The 19,984-nt window shown below is 41.0% G+C and overlaps 2 protein-coding genes across 2 annotated transcripts in view; one reads left to right on the forward strand and one right to left on the reverse strand.

The window, feature by feature from the left end:
* The window catches only part of sick (sickie), a 333,346-nt gene that overhangs the window by 62,788 nt on the left and 250,574 nt on the right, over positions 1–19,984 (reverse strand).
* On the forward strand, positions 9,724–19,200 carry LOC140225743 (uncharacterized). The gene is made up of 3 exons (XM_072305634.1): positions 9,724–10,080; positions 12,958–14,139; positions 17,444–19,200. Exons 2-3 carry the CDS (start codon positions 14,065–14,067, stop codon positions 18,527–18,529), a joined length of 1,161 nt encoding a protein of 386 aa, XP_072161735.1. The 5' UTR covers positions 9,724–10,080; positions 12,958–14,064; the 3' UTR covers positions 18,530–19,200.

Genomic DNA, 19,984 nt, shown 5'->3' on the forward strand with positions numbered 1-19,984 from the left:
AGAAATAAATAAGAAGAAGAAGAAAAGAAGAAAAAGAAGAGGGAGAGGAGAAGAGGAAGGAGCAGAAGAGAAAGAGGAAGAAGAAGAGGAAGAGTAGGAAGAGGAAAAGGAAGGATAGGAGGAAGAAAAATAGGAAGAAAAAGAGGAATAGGAGGAATATCTTTTCATTTATTTCTTTATTTTTTTTTTTTAGTTAAGAATTGAAGCCAGAACCAGTGTTTACTGACGAAACAGGTTTGATACCCCGATCCGCGCCACAACCTGGAAGATATATTCGAGTTGTTTCTGATAGTTTCTGAAAATTTGGCAACATTGCGATCTACAACTCCCAGAAGAAGCGCCTTGAAAACGCACACGAATGCATCATTACGGCAGCAATGCAAGCGCATCAGCCGCAGCAAAATCTGAAGCCGACGGCAAAGCTGCAATTATTTCAAATATGCAACAAAGCACGACACAAGATGAAGGGGAACCGAAAAACTCAAACCAAACCTAGAACCCTACCCCTTTGTCGTGCATTCTATTTTCTGCATTGCTTCGGATGGAAAACACGTTTTTTTTTAAAACCAAATATTGTTAATTCAACTGCACGGATCTCTGATGAAATTAGTATAAAAATCCGAACAATTTTTCTGATAAATGGACCACTAGACAAGGTACGAATTTAAGCATTCTGATACATGTTTCTTAACCAAAATTTTACGTAGAACACGATTCGCGCAAGAAAAATTACTGAAACCAACTTTTAACGAAGATATTAACGTTTTTATTTCACATTGGTCACGAGGAATTTGAACTGCCCGCTCACAAGGAACTCAAAGCTCTACGTGAGTCAAATCGCGTACTACAACGGTTTCAGCAAGCTTCTCAATCGAGCAATGTTCATTTCTCATCATGTGTCGTTCAAACTATAAGCAATTTGTTATAGCTGAGCCAAAACGTCAAGATTGAAGTCGCCAGATTTTTACATCGCAGAGACTGTCATGATAACGTTTAGCGCGCGATGTGATTCACGTAGAGCATTGAGTTTTCATGAGCGGATGGTTTGAATTCACGCACTAAGAATCATTAAATATCTTCTTAAGAAATTGATTTCGGTAATGGACCACTAGATAAGGTACGAATTTCAGCATTCTGATACATGTTTCTTAACCAAAATTTTACGTAAAACACGATGCACACAACGAAAATTACCGAAATTAACTCCTTACGAAGATATTTAATGATTCTTAATGCGTGAATTCAAACCACCCGCTCATGAAAACACAATGCTCTACGTGATTCACATCGCGCGCTAGACGTTATCATGACAGTCTCTGCGATGTAAAAATCTGGCAACCTTAATCTTGACGCTTTGGCTCAGTTATAGCAAATTGCTAATAGTTTGAACAACACATGATGGGAAATGAACATTGCTCGATTGAGAAGCTTGCTGAAACCGTTGTAGTGGGCGATTTGACTCACGTAGAGTTTTGAGTTTCTTGTGAGCGGGCAGTTCAAATTCCTCGTAACCAATGTGAAATAAAAACATTAATATCTTCGTTAGGAGTTGGTTTCCGTAATTTTCGTTGTGTGAATCGTTTTCCACGTGAAATTCTGGTTAAGAAACATGTATCAGATCGCTTAAATTCGTACCTTGTCTAGTGGTCCATTTTCGTTGTGCGCATCGTGTTCTACGTGAAATTTTGGTTAAGAAACATGTATCAGAATGCTAAAATTCGTACCTTGACTAGTGGTCCAAACCTAACAATCATGACAGCGAGGGTCGTGATATTTTAAGCATAGCTTACTTGAAGCTCAATACATTGACTTAGACACTTTTAATTATCAGAAGTCATTGGAAACTTTTCCTCGATATCAGGTAAAATATGATATTTTTTATCACACGTTTTACAAATAAAAAGATCATCACTGAAATTAGACACTTTTCGCAGAATTGCCCATCCGGTTAGAGGCGCGTTGCAGAGTTTGAGCCTTTGAGCCGCTGCGAGTTAAATATGCGCACACTGAGCGACGCGAAAAGCGACTTTGAGTTCTATAAATCTCAACTGAACCTTACATAAAGCTTTGAAACGACCTAATCTCTCCACCTCCCGCCAAAAGACACATCTCAGTCGCAGAACACCCACGAAGTGCCTCCGTGGGGCTTGAACCCAGTGATGATGTCAGTCAGGAAAGTTAAAGGAGCACGATACCTGAATAATCACTAAAATGTCGCGCTGTTTTCATTCAATGATCGAGATACGTACGTGAAGAACACGCAGCATGCTCTAAACACGCCCTTTCTTTCTCTTCTCTCCTCCAGAATGTAAATTACGTTTTTGAAGCGATTTGAAACTTCAGAACTTTTGACCATTGAACTGGTATTTGAACCGTTCATTTTCAAAACGAGCATTGGATTTCTTAGATCGTTTTATCGAGGTGGCATTTAAAGGAAAACGCAACAAGATCTTGATTCGCTTTTTAGTGGACTCGAAAATAGGGAAAAAAGCTTAGTATTGTCATTACCACGGTAATAGTTTTTGCAGTGTGCATTAGTTGATGAAAAAAAAAAAAAAAAAAACCGTCTAGTGCGTGTTTTAATGGTGTTCAGACAGACATTGTGAACACAAAGGCTGACACTTTTAATGGTTCTGTGGATGAAGGGAATGTAAGAATATTCTTCTTTCATAATTACATTTTTTTCCATTATATGAGCTTTGATAAAAAAATTCCCGAGAATAAAATTGTGAAGAGTACACTAGTTCTATTTGTTTCATTATTTATTTACAATTTTGTATTTGGTTCACGAAACAAATTGATCAGGAGATCAGGTACTCGCCTGCACTTGTAGTTTTACTCAAAATTGCTCGTTTTTCGAGGGTTGCTTATTGGTTTTTCAATAAGCTCCATGCTTCAGTCGTTCAAAGAAAACTCACAATCCTCCTTTTTTCAATAATTAAGTTATGTAATTGTTAAATAACATCTATAACGACTAACAAATTTGTGTCTTTCGGGGATTAAAAAAGTTCTACATCATTATTAGTGAATGTTGGAATACTTTTTTTTTCTCATCATTTATTTATTGGTTGACTGCAATGTTGCAGCAAGTCTTGTTTTAAACGATAAAAAAAGTAGTAAGACGTGTTATCATGTTATGGAAGAGAGCCATAAAAGCGAAAACGAATTTCGAGAAACTGAACCTGGCAGTGTCCGAGAAGAAAGTTTTTTTTAGACGAATTCATTCGTTCTTGATTCGGAGAGAACCAAAAATCATTCGTTCTTCGTAAATTTGTCAAAAATCATTGAAAAGTCTCTTGGAAATTCTTTAAATTATTAAAAGTTGACGTATTATATACCTTTGAGAAATTCAAGAGGGAATTTCCCATTTCATGTTAGGCACACAGACATTGTGTATTGGTACATTGTATTGCTCTACATCCTTCGGGATATACGTTTTGAACACACAAGACGCAAATGTGAAGCTTGAAAATCGGCAGAAAAGTTTATACCGTTTCACTCGAGACAGCAGTAATAAGTACAGATCCTTCGCGGAATGACGAGGGCTCACTGTTGCATGTTTTGTCTGAAATTACGTTAATTTTTTCACATTTGCTGCATTCTTATAACTCTAGTTTTCCTTTTTACGAAAGAGACGCCTCTCTTTATTTGATCTGAATCCGGCAGTTCGTTTGCACTGAATTAGTCAAATTTTAAAAGAAACGCAATTCCGAAATGTAGGGCGTTACTGCCCTCCTTGGTATCACGGCAGCGTACGGACAATCGTCGAAAAAAAAGAGTTCGTCTCAAACTTTCATGTTAAGCGAGAGGAACTGCACTTTTTGCAGTCGATACTGTAAGCCAGCGTCCGGGCGACGGCGTTGCGGAAAGCTGCGGATTCAGTTTGCGTGTCAAAAATCGAGTCTCGGTACAACGAGGGTTGAAGGGATGAAAGACGGGGGTGTGAGAAACATGACGCATGGGTGTGGCAACGGTCCCATTTCCCCTGATTACACCGGTCTGGCGGCGCGGGCTCTGCGTGATGCGCTCCAGATGCATGCGTCTCGCTAATAAAATAAGGGAGACAAGACGTTATGGCTGAGCGGGACGTCGATTAAAAAATATTGATATTAACTCCCCTATTGCAACAAGGTGGAGAAATGGTGCTGGGTCCACACAATTTCGCGGGGAAATCAAAGCCGAGAAATTCCAAAAACTACAATTGAGGACACCGCACCAAGAACAGCCTATAACTGGAAACCGCGTTTTTTAAAGCTTTGTTTTTGATGTACTGCGCAGACTTTTCTATGCAGGTACCCTGTTTCCTGTTTTGCTGTTTTTGGGTGACCTAACCCTCCTATTGTAGGATGCCGGGTAGATTTTGCGATACATTATGGGTTTACACTCTAATATGTTTGATTTAAAAAAGCGGGTTATAGGCCATTATTACGCCCAACAGTCATTTTGGTGGCAATATGAAGTATAAATCATTTTAATCACGCATGATTAACGCAAAATGAAAGAATATCGATAGTGAGTAAAGAAAAAAGTAACTAGCACCTTATAGGCCCTTAACTTTATAGGCCCGTTTATAGGTCGTTCTTGCACCCATCGATCCAGAGGCCTGACTTAACTCGGAAAAAAAAGGTTTTTCGACCTCGAGCCGTTACCTGTCTATATTCTATTGCTATCACAGCATAGTCCAGGGTACGTAGAATCCGAAAAGCAGATGGGCGTAATAACGACCTATACGCCTATAGGCTGTTCTTGGTACGGTGTCCTTAATTGAATCAAAACCACTAATGTCCATTTTTCCAGTCTCAAGTTTTTTTGAGTTTATAATACTTTTAAAGCGTTGATAAAACCTTAGAAGCGATGAAAGGACTCTTTCTAGGATTTAGAAAACCTGAAGACGAGTTTTAGCGCCACTTTCGTGGTTGCAACCAACTTCGAAAAGTATTATGAACTCAAAAAAACTTAAAACTGAAAAAATGGACATTCGCGGTTTTCGCACGTCCCGATTCAATTAGAGTCAAAAAATTTTAACTCTAGTGAGTACCAGTATTTAACTGAGGGGAGGGGGGTGTTCAGCCGTTTGACTCTAATTTAGATGTTGCATGTGTGAGGAATTTGCGATTTGACTGTTGATTCTTATGTAAAAGTTTGCGAGAAAACACGATGGTGCCACTGGTTCTCTCTGAAATCAGCTCCCAAACTCAAAAAAAGCTCTCAAGTTGAGGCCAAAATGGAGGGGATATCCCACGCTATCCTGAGAGTCCACCACTACATCAAGACAAACTCTCCATGCAAAGATAGGGAGCAAATACATTGACAGGGCTGCCACTTTATTTGGGGACTCTAAAACTGAAAACATGGCAACCCTGTTAATGTATTTGCTCCTTTATCTTTGCAAGGAGAGTTTGTCTTGATGTAGAGGTGGACTCTCAGGATAGCGTGGGATATCCCCTCCATCACAGCCTCAAATTTGAGAGCGTTTTTTGAGCTTGGGAGTTGATTTCAGAGAAAATCAGGGGGAGAATCGTGTTTCTCGCGAACTTTCACACAAGAATTGATAGTCAATTCGAAAATTCCTCACACATGAAACATTTCCATTACAATTAGAGTCAAAAAAACTTTAACTCTAATGAGTACTAGTACAAAACTGAGGGGGGGGGGGGGGGGAGTGTTCAGCAGTTTGACTATGATTGTAATTTTTGGAATTTCTCGGCTTTGATTTTCCCGCGAAATGGTGTGGACCTAGCACTATTTCTCCACCTTTGTACATACAGTTTCGGGCCATTTTTAGTGTTTTTTCTCGCTTCCCTATTACTTTATTCGTGCCTGCGAGGTAGTTTGCGGAGTACGGATTTGAAATTGCTACGTCAAAACAGATCATAATGAAAATAGTTGATGTTAAAACCTGACACTTCCACATTTCGGAAATGAGGTTTTTACCCAATACAACTCATTGGGAAAAAGAGATTTAATTTAAACAGTTCTTCAGTTAGCCGTCAATAAGGACTTTTTCTTGAATCAAGAAATTAAATGTTCACATTAAGCAAGAAGTCGCGTACATCAAGAAAAATATAAATGATTTGAATGATTTAATTTTTAATCCAACAAGAAATCTTCTTGACGGCAAATTCAAGACACCTTTTTTCAATAGGTACTTTTCTTTGAGAGGATTAGAATCGTCTAAGCAAAAACTACACAAAAACTACGAAAATTAAATGTGTATTAGCAACAAAAATCACCTTTTTTTACTCATTCCATACAGGTAAAAATCTACATGTTAAAGATTGATTCTGCTCATAAACCCAATGAAAACTACGCAGACGATCAAAATTGAATGACATAAGTATGCAAAAGCTGCTCAGCTTTATTGTGGCATTTCAGTTTTCTACTTCCATTATAATTTTTGGAAAGGATAACAGTCTGTATATTGAGAAGAAACGCATCGAAATTCTATATGCTGTTCTTTAGAAGAAAGACTGGAGTATCATTAATCAATGATCAACCCTGGCGTATAATCACGCCATTTCTAATCGTCAAAAGGTTAGAATAAGGTATTACTTCTGTTTTAATTTTCAATTTGAAGGTTTTGCAGCATAAAATTGGTTGAGTTTTTCCCTATCATCAAGATGTTTGCAAAATAAAAATTTATGAATGTTATCCACTTGATTTTCCAAGGTTATGATGAAGCATTCAAGTAATTTTCACGAGAAATGTGTGACGCTAATACCACTGAAGTTGAGAGGGGAAAAATGAAAGTAATCAAAATGCGAAAATCCAGGGACGGAGGTTGTTCTTCGTATGGTCGTGTGCAGGCAAGTACGATCTACAGATGTGGGAAAGTGTGTGCGACATATGGAACTTCCATAAAAATGGAATGGCAGCAGGATTTTTCTTACTTTTTCCTCACTTTTAAAATGAGTTTGTGATTGTTTCAAACACGAAATTTTTAATCATAATTAAAAAGCCGAGCAAAACAGGTGGGTTCAGAAAAATCCACACCTCCAGACTCCAGCAGAGCCTACATTAGAGGTGAGTAGCGCATTAAAAAGCTGAGATGCGTGTTTTGACGATGCAACACTGATTGTTTATATTTCTCGCATTGACTTTCAAGTCAATTTGGACAGAATTAAAAAAAAAAAAAATAATGGATATTCAAGGACTTGAAAACCCGAAAAAAGAGGAAAAGAAGCGAAAAACACCGAACGGATTCGAATCCTACCAAGGGTGTCAAGAACTATGGTTTGCCTAATGGTCTGCAAAACTCAGGTATTGGTAGAAGAAAAATGTGAAGTGGAAGTAGAATATCACAAATATTTAAAAAAAGAGGAAGGTAGAGAGGAGGAAGAAAAAGAAAGGAAAATAATTTTCTTTTTCTTTCTTTTCTCCTGATTATTTTCCCTCTTGTTTATTTTTACTCTTGTTTTTCTCTCCGTCCTTCTTCCCCTACATCTGCTTCCTCTACTTTCGTTCTTCATTAATCTTCCTCTCACTTTTCTCCCAATTCCTGTTCATCACCATCTCCTTATCCCCCTTTCATTTTTCCTTATCATCTCTCTTTCTTCTGATTCCAAATTCGTCTCTCTCTGTCATGATACCAGTCCTAAGCTGTTCTGCATATACGTGCTCTTTTATAACTCCCTTGTAGGTATAAACCTCGAGATTAAAATTTACCATCCGATTCCAGCAAGCCTAGGCTTGGACCCAAAATACTAGGATTTTTAAACACTAAGATTCCTCATCACAAACGACGGTAATGAGAATGGTATTCGAAACCGCTCACCCTGTCAATCACACAGGCCGCTGGAACACGAGTGGAAATGAGATCTCATTCATCGGGTTGCGATACAATATTCATAGTTATAGTCTACAGTTCGGTCAATGTGATGTTCCGACCAAATAAGCCCGATCAATTGCGGTATTGTACCAGGAACTTCCCCTTGGCGTTCCCAATTTGATTCAACGTAGAGGAGGAAACATCAAGAGAACGAATCGACAGCTCAGCTTGAGTTACAGAAAACGGCTCAGAGAGGAGCCGAGGACCGAAGAAGCCATCAATAGAGCTCATTAGAAGTTGGAGTTGTGTCGAAAAAACACGTAGTTATTAGGGCAAACTTCGTTCGCTTCTGAACTTCCAGAGCGGACGACGGCGTGGCCGCTGCGAACTTCGTGAATCGTGAAGTCCATTTCAATAAGGAACGTGAAGTATGTCTTCGGACCGGGATCGATACCTACATTTCTGAACAGCGCAAATCTAAATTTTCCCCCCTTTTTTTCCACTATCCACAGGGCCGGATTAAGGGGGTGGCCACATGGGCCGCGGCCCATGGCGGCAAGTCAAGGGGGCGGCAAATTTTGCACTTTTTTTTTTAAAAAAAATCGGATTTTGACAAAAAATTACAAACGAGAATAGGCGACAAAATCTCTCATTTCCTGAGAATATAGTAATTTCTAATTTTGTCGTCTTCCAGTGATACAAGAGATAGCACCTTTAATTAGTCGAGTTAAGGGAGAAACCAAACACGCAATTTGGCCAGGAACGACGCGCAACTTAGAGAGAAAAGATGACGAGGACTTGAGATGAAAAGGAGAAGCCCTCGGCGCGGCGGTCGGCGTGTAATACATGTTAGCGCCTATAAGACTGCACGAATACTTCACGCATTGCATCAAACACAGTGCGGTCACTGCGATCAGCGTGAAACGGCTAGCGCCTACAAAAATGCATGAATACTTCACGCATTGCGCCAATGACAGTGCGGTCAGCGTGAAACGCTTAGCGCCTACAGGACTGCGTGAATACTTCACGCATTGCGCCAAACATAGTGCAGTCTGCGCGGCCCGGCGGTGGAAGTTAAAATCATTAAACTACATTTATGTTTGTTCTTTTATGATTTGTTCGTTCATTTCTTATGAGTGGAAGGCCTTGTCCACACAGAGATAGGGTTACGGAACTTAACTTTCGCGCAAAGTTCCGTGAACTTTTGCTAGTGGTGTTAGCAGGGCTTTCCCAAAAAATGTGTCCAACGCGAGTAAACGCGTCTTATGCACCCCTCCCCCGCTGGCACGTTCACTTGATGGTTTTTATTGATATTTCAAAACGAATGAGAAGAGGGCGGCAAAATACAGGCGGTCCATGGGCGGCAAGTAGGTAAACCCGGCCCTGACTATCGTCTCTTTTAGTCTAAAGTTGGCTGCAGGTTCATTGCATTGTAGCATTTGAAAACTGCGCATGTTCCACGTTGAAAGAGAATTGACGGTGAAATTCGAAATTTGCTATGATTTTTTTCCCACAATTTTATGGGCATTCGCGATAATATTGCGAGGTAAACAGGAGCAAAAAGTAACCAACATTTTGTGTTAATACGAGACAGAGAACTCCCAGAAAAACTGTCCATGCAAAGATATGGGGAGGAAATACATTAACAGGGCTGCCACATTGTTTGGGGGACTCTTAAAACTGAAAACACGGCAACCGTGTCAATGTATTTGCTCCCTGTCATTGCTTAGAGAGTTTGACTTGATATTGAGGTGATTTCTCGGGATAGCGTGGAATATCCTCTCCAGTGGCGTGGCGTGCTTTGCGATATATCGATTGATTTGCCATTTAAACCTATGGTAAAGAATCGATTATTAAGGCGTTCGCTGCGAACACCCTGTTCATCGATCCTTTTCCATAGGTTTAAATGGCAGAACAATCGATATATCGCAATTCACGCCACGCCACTGATCCTCTCCATTAGGGCTTCAACTTTGAGAGCTTTTTTTTGAGCTTTGGAGTTCGTTTCAGAGAAAACCAGCTTCATCATCGTGTTTCTTGCGAAAACGCAGGAAAAAGTACTGAAATTGCAAATCCCCCCACACGCACGGCACCGATTGGACAGTTCACATAGAATTGCCAAAGCACATTCATCATCAGTTCAAAATCACGCTCACAAAACACCGAAGTCTATAAACCTAACTAATTTCAATAGGCGCAACGATGACATTTCTTGTCGTCCGCACTTTTTTTAATGTGAAGTTTACGAGTTCCGTTAATCGGAGGAGGGTGAAAATTGTTATCACCTAAGTATAGATAATACGCCAGGACAGGTGAGGTATGGTGTTTCTTATTTTTTAAATTTTCGAAATCGAAGGAGGTCCTGGTCTTAAAAGTTGATGTGTGGATAGATTAGAAGCCCTGTGCAAGGAAAAAATTTTAAAACAATTTTTACCCGGTGCTCAAACGACTTAAGTGACACAGGTTGAAATTTGAGGTTTTTAGACAAAATAACACTGTTTCCTAGTGGAAAACGCCGAGTTACGGCCCTAAAGGGCGAAAATTTCGTCCGTTTGGTCGTATCTGCAACACAAAAGCCGCAAAACACCCGAGAAAGGCGCGCGCAAGGAAAGACACTTGGGGCAAAATGGACGCGCCGCAGCGCAACGCGCGCGCGCGTCCTCTGCACTGCCCAAGCGACATGCCGCATGCCGCACACACGCACTAAGCTTACGCTGGCCCGAAAGTTCCCGTACGTTGCAATGTATCATTATGAATTGACCTAGATACACACTAACATTAAAAACAAGGTTGAAACGTATAAATACATCTAAAAAACACATTCTCTTAATATGATATTGGCTATAATGTAGGAAAATCAATTTCAACAAATTAAACAATTCAAAGTTAATCAACTAAATCAAATAATCGACAGTTTACTTAAAGGCTAAGAGTCTTCAAATGTTTATCCGACTATTTTTATTATATTTGGATGGTTTTTTGTGACTTTGGCTGTGACTTATAAGAGATCATGAAAATAATTGTCTTCAAATGTGACCCTAGACATCAGTTAAATTGTACGTTCTGGCGGATAGGCGGATTAGGAAACCCTAAATTGTGTTTCATGTTGTGAACAAAGACTCTTTTGGTGTCCGATGACAATCTCTCATCAATTATGCCAAGGGAACCAAACTTTTACTTACATTGGTAACGTACGTGGCCGGATAAATTACGGAACGCAACACTAGCTGCTGTAGGTACTCTCATTAAAGCTGCGAAACTTCTTGAGGTCTGCGATGACCTCCAGGTCATTTTTCGGGGTCATTTTTAATTTTTCCAATATGGCAGATGTCCGCCTCAATGTGTACCTACTCTGAAGAATGCCCGGTAATGCCAGTCCTCTTCACAACCAACACTAGAGCCTTTTTTCAATATCATGAATTTGCCATTTTCATTTCTGGACTCTTACCCAGCCCCATGGCTATTTACTTCCGAATATTTAGAGGTTAAAAAAAAGTACAATAAAAGCTCGTTAAGACGAAATACGGTTAAGACGCAAATCCGCTTAAGAACGAAATTTTTTCGGTCCCTTGATACTTCCATAATTGTCGATGTAAAAAAAATTCATTTTTCGTCTTAACGAGCTTTTACTGTAGTTAAGTCATAAAAGTTGTTAATGATCATGCTGCACGCAAAATTAAAGAGATGCCCGCGCACAACAGGAGGATAGGTAACATCGGAAGGTGATGGAGATCTTGCATATGTCAGGAATTAGCGATTTGTGTACTGATTCATATGTACAATTTCGCGAGAAACACGATGGTTTCACCGGTCTCCTCCGAGCCAAACTCCAAAACTGAAAAAAAAACTCTTAAAGTTGATGCTGTAATGGAGGGAATGTCCCATCCCATCCTGAGAGTCCGCCACTGTATCAAGTCAAACTCTCCACGCAAAGAGCAAATAATACATTGACAGGGCAGCCACTTTGTTTGGGGTTTCCAAAACTGAAAACATGGCAATCCTGCTGATTCATTTCAACGTTGTAAGTCAGCAACCACACAACTCGGTTTGTGACGTCGCAGACTTCCTGTCATACCTACTATACTTTTTAAACGGAAAACTACTCAACAGCAATTCTTTAAACTACCGTGATTTTTCATCTCTGTGCAAACAAAGTTCTGCATAAACTTCAAGGAATGGTATCAGTTTGTTCTCCTTTAAAAAATAACATAAAGACGAAGATTTACAGACACCGCAAACGAGATACGTGATTGCGAACTTACGCCGTCGATTTGCTCCTTATCCTTGCATAGAAAGTTTGGCTTAATACGAAGGACTCACGGGAAAGCGGGGATATCTCCTTAAATACGGCCTTAACTGAGGGAGTTTTTTTAAAGTTTTGGGGTTTGTTTCAGAGAAAATCATACTGAATCCATCTTGTTTCACGCGAAGTTTATTTACAAAGGAGTCAGTACTTGAATTGCCAACTCCTGATACGAACAAGAGCTTCTTTTCATGATCTCTTATAAGTCACAGCCAAAGTCACAAAAAACCATCCAAATATAATAAAAATAGTCGGATAAACATTTGAAGACTCTTAGCCTTTAAGTAAACTGTCGATTATTTGATTTAGTTGATTAACTTTGAATTGTTTAATTTGTTGAAATTGATTTTCCTACATTATAGCCAATATCATATTAAGAGAATGTGTTTTTTAGATGTATTTATACGTTTCAACCTTTTTTTTAATGTTAGTGTGTATCTAGGTCAATTCATAATGATACATTGCAACGTACGGGAACTTTCGGGCCAGCGTAAGCTTAGTGCGTGTGTGCGGCATGCGGCATGTCGCTTGGGCAGTGCAGAGGACGCGCGCGCGCGTTGCGCTGCGGCGCGTCCATTTTGCCCCAAGTGTCTTTCCTTGCGCGCGCCTTTCTCGGGTGTTTTGCGGCTTTTGTGTTGCAGATACGACCAAACGGACGAAATTTTCGCCCTTTAGGGCCGTAACTCGGCGTTTTCCACTAGGAAACAGTGTTATTTTGTCTAAAAACCTCAAATTTCAACCTGTGTCACTTAAGTCGTTTGAGCACCGGGTAAAAATTGTTTTAAAATTTTTTCCTTGCACAGGGCTTCTAATCTATCCACACATCAACTTTTAAGACCAGGACCTCCTTCGATTTCGAAAATTTAAAAATAAGAAACACCCTAAGGTGAGGTCGTTATCACGGCTTTGATTTTGGGTTTTTCGCGAGAAGGAAGTTTAGATCGACCATTTCCAACACACGGAGCACTATCTTTTGCATTAATATTGAAAGTGTCAATGTGGTCAACGTGTTCTGCGTAGAAGTTTGACTAGGAAAAATATCTGATGGAAGTTTAATTCTTATATACTCTGTCTAGTCTTCCATTCATTAAATTTTGACATATTGCGATTAAGTTATGCACGCTGTTTTGGAATTCAAGAATCCACTGTCTTCCTCGGGTACTTGGATGGATACTGCAAGAAATCCTCGACTACGTGGCACAAGAAAAATTCAAGTATTGCCTCACACACACTTTACACTTTCGATGCTTTTTTTTACCCTTCTATACCTCCCCTCTCTGAACTGTAACGCGCCAAAGAAATGAACGTAAACTCAGTTCTCGGTTTTAATTTTTAATTGAAGCTAGGAGCAGCCATGAAAAACAGTGGATTGCTAAAATATAACACGCCAAGTTCATGGGGCCTCCCTATCTGTGGGGGCTATTAATAGAATCCTGTTGCTAGAAAGGATGCAAAGCCCGGGACGATTTTCCTCTTTCTTTCTTCGACACTAATGTAAAAAAACATCGCATTATGAAATGACGCAAGAGACATTTCAAAACTCACCCATTGGTGGTTTGAGAGTCACTTTTCATTTTCCCATTCGCGCAGGCGCTCACTCTGCCGCCGCCTCATTTTCATGGCGACTGTCTCTTTTAGTACCTACGCAAATTTAAGTCGAGCAAGGTGCAGTGGCGCCCAATTCGCGCGTAGTTAACGTCATAAAGAGCCTTTGAGCGTCATCAGAATACATTCAACGATTTGAGAAAGAAAAAATGCAGCTATAAATATCGGGATATAACTCGGAAAACGCACCATACAAAATCAATCCTGAAAGGATTTTGAAAAACTGACATTGTGTTCATTCCAAGGTATTTTATTTACTTTCCAAATGTGGTTTTCAAGTACTTTCAATTACACGCGAACTTTAAATAATAGAAATCAGTGCAAGGACTAGTGATCGGAGAAGATCAGGATTTTTGGGATCTTCGGTGGCACGTTGAAGCAGTCCACGATGGTTGTCGTGAATCAAGCACCGTTCGCTGTTATCCTTCTCATGAGCACCTTACACGTGAAAATAGTTAATTCAGTAAGTCATCATTACTTTTATTCATAATTATAAGTTAACAGACTCAGACATTTTGTACCCGCTTCGAGGGAATTGAACATGCAAAACAGTATAAAACGTCCCAAGTAAAAAAAAAGAAAAAAAAATAACACTTCCACGAAACTACATGCATATAATCATACGCGCCCAAAATATAATCATACGCGCCCAAAAGATAATTAAATTCTAAGATATGGTTCAGCACCGTGACGTCAACAAAATTTGTGCGTTGCATTATGGTTCATGGATTGATTTATTAATTATTGGGTATAGGATAACCGGCCCAGAATAATATACGATACGATCAGCCAAATATTCGGGAGAAATTCTACTTCCGAGTGAAAAAAAAAAAAAAAAACTCTCGAAAGTTTTTCAAGAATTAAGCTTATACCCTGTTGTAACATGGCGTATCGTCCAACATCTCGCATCGTAAATACATAAAAAACTGTATGTAGGCTCGGATTCTATCCAGTGCAGTTGAATAAAAATGCTCTTTTTTGTCGTAGATGTTTTTTCTTTACCCCCCCCCCCCCCCCGGTTATTTTTTGTTCGCGAAAATACGCGCCAACACGCACCGAAAATTCACTCACACGCGTTCACAAACAATAAGGCCCGGCTGGTAAAGAGTTTTTCGTGCCTCCCATCTGTGCGATTCTTCACGAACATTTTTTTTTTTTCTAGCAAAAAGTTAATGATGGGTCTTCGTGAGTCCCAAAAAAGAAATTGAAATCGTCCGGGAATGTCTGGCACTTAAAGATTGGCTCAACGGCAGGGGTTTTTCCTGCAGCACAGAAAATTTCTAAAGCATTTTCATTTTTCTTTTTCTGCATCCTTTTCCCCCCTTTGCGTGCGTATGCGTGTTTTAAAATTGTACTCACTCGGTAGCCATGAACTTTGGCCACTTCCAATGTCAGTAGCAAAAAAGGGGTTTAGGAAAAAATAATTTTTTTTTTTTTTTTTTTTTTTTTGAGAGCTTGCGCACTCTAGGTATAGTTCATTGGCCTTAGTCCTGTAGACAAACAGCCACCGCTAAATGATGGAAGATTACAACAACAGTAGAAACGGAAGTACAAAGGAAGAAACGAAGGAAGAAGAGAAACGAAGAGAAGAAACATCCATGCCACTCCACGGTGACAAGATCTGAGACCATCAAATCTTGCCACCGTGGCCGGGATTCGAACCCGGGACATCTAGGTCTGTGATCAGTTGCGCTAACCACTGGACCAACCGATGTCGGCAATAAAATTTTATTTAAATAGAAAAAAAATGGTTTACAATTTGATTAAATATTTTTATTCGATACAGTATTTGGTCGAAAGATTGATGGGGAGTTTTAAGGGGTTTTACCTCCTCCCCGGCAGCAGTTATTTCTAAAAATGGCGATTGTGAGTTTAAAATCATACCTTGGAGTTTTCGGATAGATTCCATGATCTTGAGGAGAGATTACAAAACTTACAAAAGTGTTTTGTCCACGGCAAAAGAGGATTAAAAAATTTTGTAGCATCTTCTATACTATAAGCTCCAAGACCTCCTAATTTTGCGAAACTGGTAACGCTTAGTTCCAGCGTTCTACCGGGCCGATTTTCATGATTTTTTGCGGCTATCGACGGGCAATTGCCTCTAGATAAGCCAACTCTTTTCAGATTTTCAAAATATGGCCCAGGTTTTTTTATATTACGTGGTAAAGTTGCGAATTCTCCCATTTAAACAATGTAAATTTATACTTTTTGTCATAGTTCGTTTGAGCGTTCTACCGGGCCGATTTCCATGATTTTTGCGTAAATCGACAGGTAATAGGCCCTAGATGAGCCCGCTGCAATCAGATTTTGGAAAAAGGACCCAGGTTTTTTTAAAATCACGTTATAAAAGTGAGTGAGTTTACAGAATGCTCCGATGTACTGCTACCGCTATGCGCGGGAGGATGCGCAATGGTCGAGGAGGTTGCGCAGTAGCTGGGTAGCCTGCGCATCAGCTCTACACTTATGTACACAAGATTCGCACTTACGAAAATGCGTACGCTAAGATTACAGGTGGGTTCGATCCCCGACTCATGAATCTTATTGTTACCTGACTATCACTATTCATAGTTTTACTGCAATATTTCATCAAGCAGTCATTCCAAAACGCGTCCTTTTAATTTTTAAGTAATTTTAAGTAAAGTTTAAAATTAAAGTATACCTCATATCGTATTTTTTTAGGGGAAAAATAAAACTAACACTGATAGGAGGGTAAAAATAGGGCCGCGAAGCGGCCCATTGATGGCGCGGAGCGCCTTCAGGGGGTTGGGCCGCGTAGCCCCCTAGTAGAATTATTATATATCATTATTAGAAACCCACGATACTAGGATGTATAATGCTGCGACTTGAACTTAACGGCGCGGCGGACCTCGGAAGTTTCGATTTTGTCAATCGCGCGGTTTTAGTTTTGGACATGGATTTTGCAACAACAAAAAAAGACAAAAATGTCTCCGAGACGAGATAAGGTAATCCTTCAGTATTCTGAGGCGGCGAATGCGAAAATGACCTCGATTTTTTTTCATCGCCCTCCGTTCTTGAGAGTGGATTCTTCCGCGGAAAAACGAGCATTTTCGGTTTTGCTCCGACCCTTACCCCCTGCAAAATGTAGGTCGCATTTAATTCCATGTTTACCTAATAGTATACACAAACTTGAAGTGGAAGTGAAATGAACTCCCACATTTTGAACAGAATGTCCAATGGTCCATTCTATGTTATCCGCGACTAACTACGCTATGCGAAGGAACTGTGCTAAGGAAGAACGCCGGATGAACATTCGAGAGTTGCCAAATCTTCCCGGATAAAACATGTATTTATGACGAAATCCATGCATATTTTTCCTTGAAATTTGCAGACATTTTAGATTAAATTGCGAACAAAATAGTCTGAAAAATTGGAAGGAAAATACTTACAATCACCCCGATAAATTTGTATTTTATCGCACGGGAAAAACGAGTTTAGGGCTGGTACCTGCGCGGAAAGTCCCAGCCCTAACCAGGTAGGTAAAATTGCTTCACCTCATACCCCATAGGGGCAGGCCCGGCGCGGGTAGAGCCCAAACCTACCTGCTTCCCTACTTGGTAAGGGCTGGGCCCTACCCGCGCAGGGCCTGCCCCTGTCGCAATGCTTCTGTGAAGCAATTCTAGGGCCCAGCCCTAATCTCATTTTTTCCGTGCGGAGGAAACTTGGCGACGCCTGAAGGTTCATACCGCGTTTTTCCTTAGCATGGCAGTATAATATTCGTGTTCGTTTTTTTCTCTCTCCCTCTCTAGATGCGAGATGAGCAGAGATCCCTGTCCAGGTCCTCAAGCCTGGAGCGAAAGCAATACGAGGCGCAGATGAGAGAATACATCAGATATCAATTGAGCGTAAGGGACAACCGTCGAATAGTGAGAGCCACGGTGGGGAAGGACCCATGCGTCGATGACTACTATCCTTGGGGCGCGCAGAAAGGAGCGGCCCGCCAGGGCTGTAAGGATGCCGTCGCCGCCTTTAAGAGCCTCCCGCCGAAAGATAAAGAGGGATGCGCGAACCCTGGGGACGCGAGTTGCCAATTAGTTAACAATTCAAACGTCTGCACTGTCAAGTGCGACCTACCCATCGACAAACAAGAGCCTGGCTGTTGTGGAGGTTTCTGCCCCCCGTTAATCCAAACACCTATACCGCTGGCCGAACTCGTTCCCTATATCGGCGAGGATCCACCATCATTAGACGAATCGGCCAAAGAGTGGGGGGTTTCCCGCTCCTCGTCCTTCTCGAACGGGGGTTCAGGTTCGCCCCCTCGGGGCACGAGTTCCCCCCCTCGGGGCACGAGTTCCCCCCCTCGGGGTACGGGTTCCCCCCCTCGGGGCACGGGTTCCCCCCCTCGGCGCAACAGAAGAAGGAGCCCAACAAGACAGCAACCTGATCGTATTCCGACCACGGGCGAAGATAACATAGATGCACAAGCGACCGAGTATATCAAAATGCACCCTCATCCCCAGACCAACGGTGCGCCGAGGTGGAGCCCGCCGAAAGACAGACCGAGACCCGAGCGTCGCGTGACCTCTGGCGACAGTAATATAGATAGCCAAGCGGATGACTTTATCCACCATTTTCACGATGAGCATAATGTCGACATCGACTACAGACACAGTGACGACCGTCAGTACGCCAGGGCTGAGACTAATGTGGATAAAAGGGCGGCGGGTTACATCGACATGGTACGCAACAAATTCGCCAAACAAAAGACCATGAGTATTCTCAAGCGATCATCCACCAATTTCTTCAAAGGCCTAGGGAAAGCTCTCTCGTTACCGAAATTGGGGTCAAAGTCAAAGCGCGCAAAAGCTGACCATGGTTCTTCTTACGGTGGATGAAGTTCCCTCTAGAAAATAGTGCAACTAGTTTTTGTGGCAAATTAATGACCAATTTGTATACTTTCATGAGGATAATAAAATTGTATAAACCATTGGATCTTTTTTTTTTTTTTTTTTTTTTTTTTTTTTTTTTTTTTTTTTTTTTAATCAAGAGCTTAGACCCATCTCTAGGTTGGGTTAACTTCGGCCTTAGTCGCTGGACAAACAGCCACCGTACATGGTTAGTATACATCCAGGCTCCAGGTTCTTCAAATGTTCAGGGATAAAGGCCGAGTAGGACCTGTTTCAGCAGATCTACTCGTCGGTTCCATGAAAATTTGACATCACTACCGGGATTCGAACCCGGGGCTATTGACCTAGAGTCAGACGCGCTGACTACAAGGCCAACCTGGTCAGCCATCAGATCTTTCTCTTCTGCGTAGTAATTCATCTAAATATAGTCAAATCACTTTTTCGACCGGTCCTATTTTCCAGCGGAGGATTCCTCAGGCTTGGCTACACAAAATTTTAGTCAATCGGTATATGCACTGTTAAAAATCAATGATTTACTCTGAGTGAATAGCCGGCGTGAAAAAAAATCCAGCGCGAATTTCGCGCCGTACTTCGAGCGAATAGATCAGAGCGTAAATATCACCAACGACGGACGAATTAGTTGAGGTACCTCAAGTAGCGTGAATTCAGAGTTGCCTAGATGAGCGCCGAATGGCAAAGTAGTAGTAACGCGCTCGTCTCTCATCGACGCGACTAGTGTTCGAATCCATGCTGCGGCAGTTCCGTTTTACGTTTGCCTGTCAGATTATCAATCCTGCCAGAGCGCAAAATTCGCGCCGAGCTTATTTCGCGCCGGGTCCATGCACTCAGAGTTAGAGTCCCTTTATACTGAGAGTCAAGACAATTCGGCTCATGGATGTCACAAACGGGAATAAAGATTACAGAAATTGAACGTTTTTCGTAATCTTTGATCGGCCCATTCTCAAATGCCTTTCTCCGTTCCTCTTCTCATTCCGTTTGTTCCTTGCCGAACCCGTAATTCCCTAGTCCATTCCAGATTATAATCTTTGCAATTGGTGAAAATGTAATCTTTATTCCCGTTTGTGACACTGTGGAGGCCTAAAATACGGGAACCAATCAGAAATGGATTCAAATTGTCTTGACTCTCAGTATAAAGGGACTCTACTCAGAGTAACAGGTGGTCATAATAGCAACTGAGTGAGCGTGAATTTCGCGCCGGGATTTTTGACTAGTAAGAAGATAAGAACCCCTCAGGGCATTATTCGGAAAATTGGCGGTGTCACAATAAAAATCAGTTATGGTTAACTTCGTCGGTACAACAGGCAACGTTGGAATGAAGTTACGGTGCCAGAGAAACATGCAAAGCTTCCTCAATCCTCAGTTAGCGTTGAAAGCAACGAACACTGTACGGATTTCATTATAACTCCTGGATGCAACTATTCG

The sequence above is a fragment of the Bemisia tabaci genome, unplaced genomic scaffold (genome assembly GCF_918797505.1).
Source record: "Bemisia tabaci unplaced genomic scaffold, PGI_BMITA_v3".
NCBI classification, from domain to species: domain Eukaryota; kingdom Metazoa; phylum Arthropoda; class Insecta; order Hemiptera; family Aleyrodidae; genus Bemisia; species Bemisia tabaci.

Coding starts and splice junctions, on each gene's coding strand:
- LOC140225743 (XM_072305634.1), top strand. CDS start 14,065: ATGGTTGTCGTGAATCAAGCACCGTTCGCTGTTATCCTTCTCATGAGC. Junction 14,140..17,443: donor ACGTGAAAATAGTTAATTCA/GTAAGTCATCAT, acceptor CTCCCTCTCTAG/ATGCGAGATGAGCAGAGATC.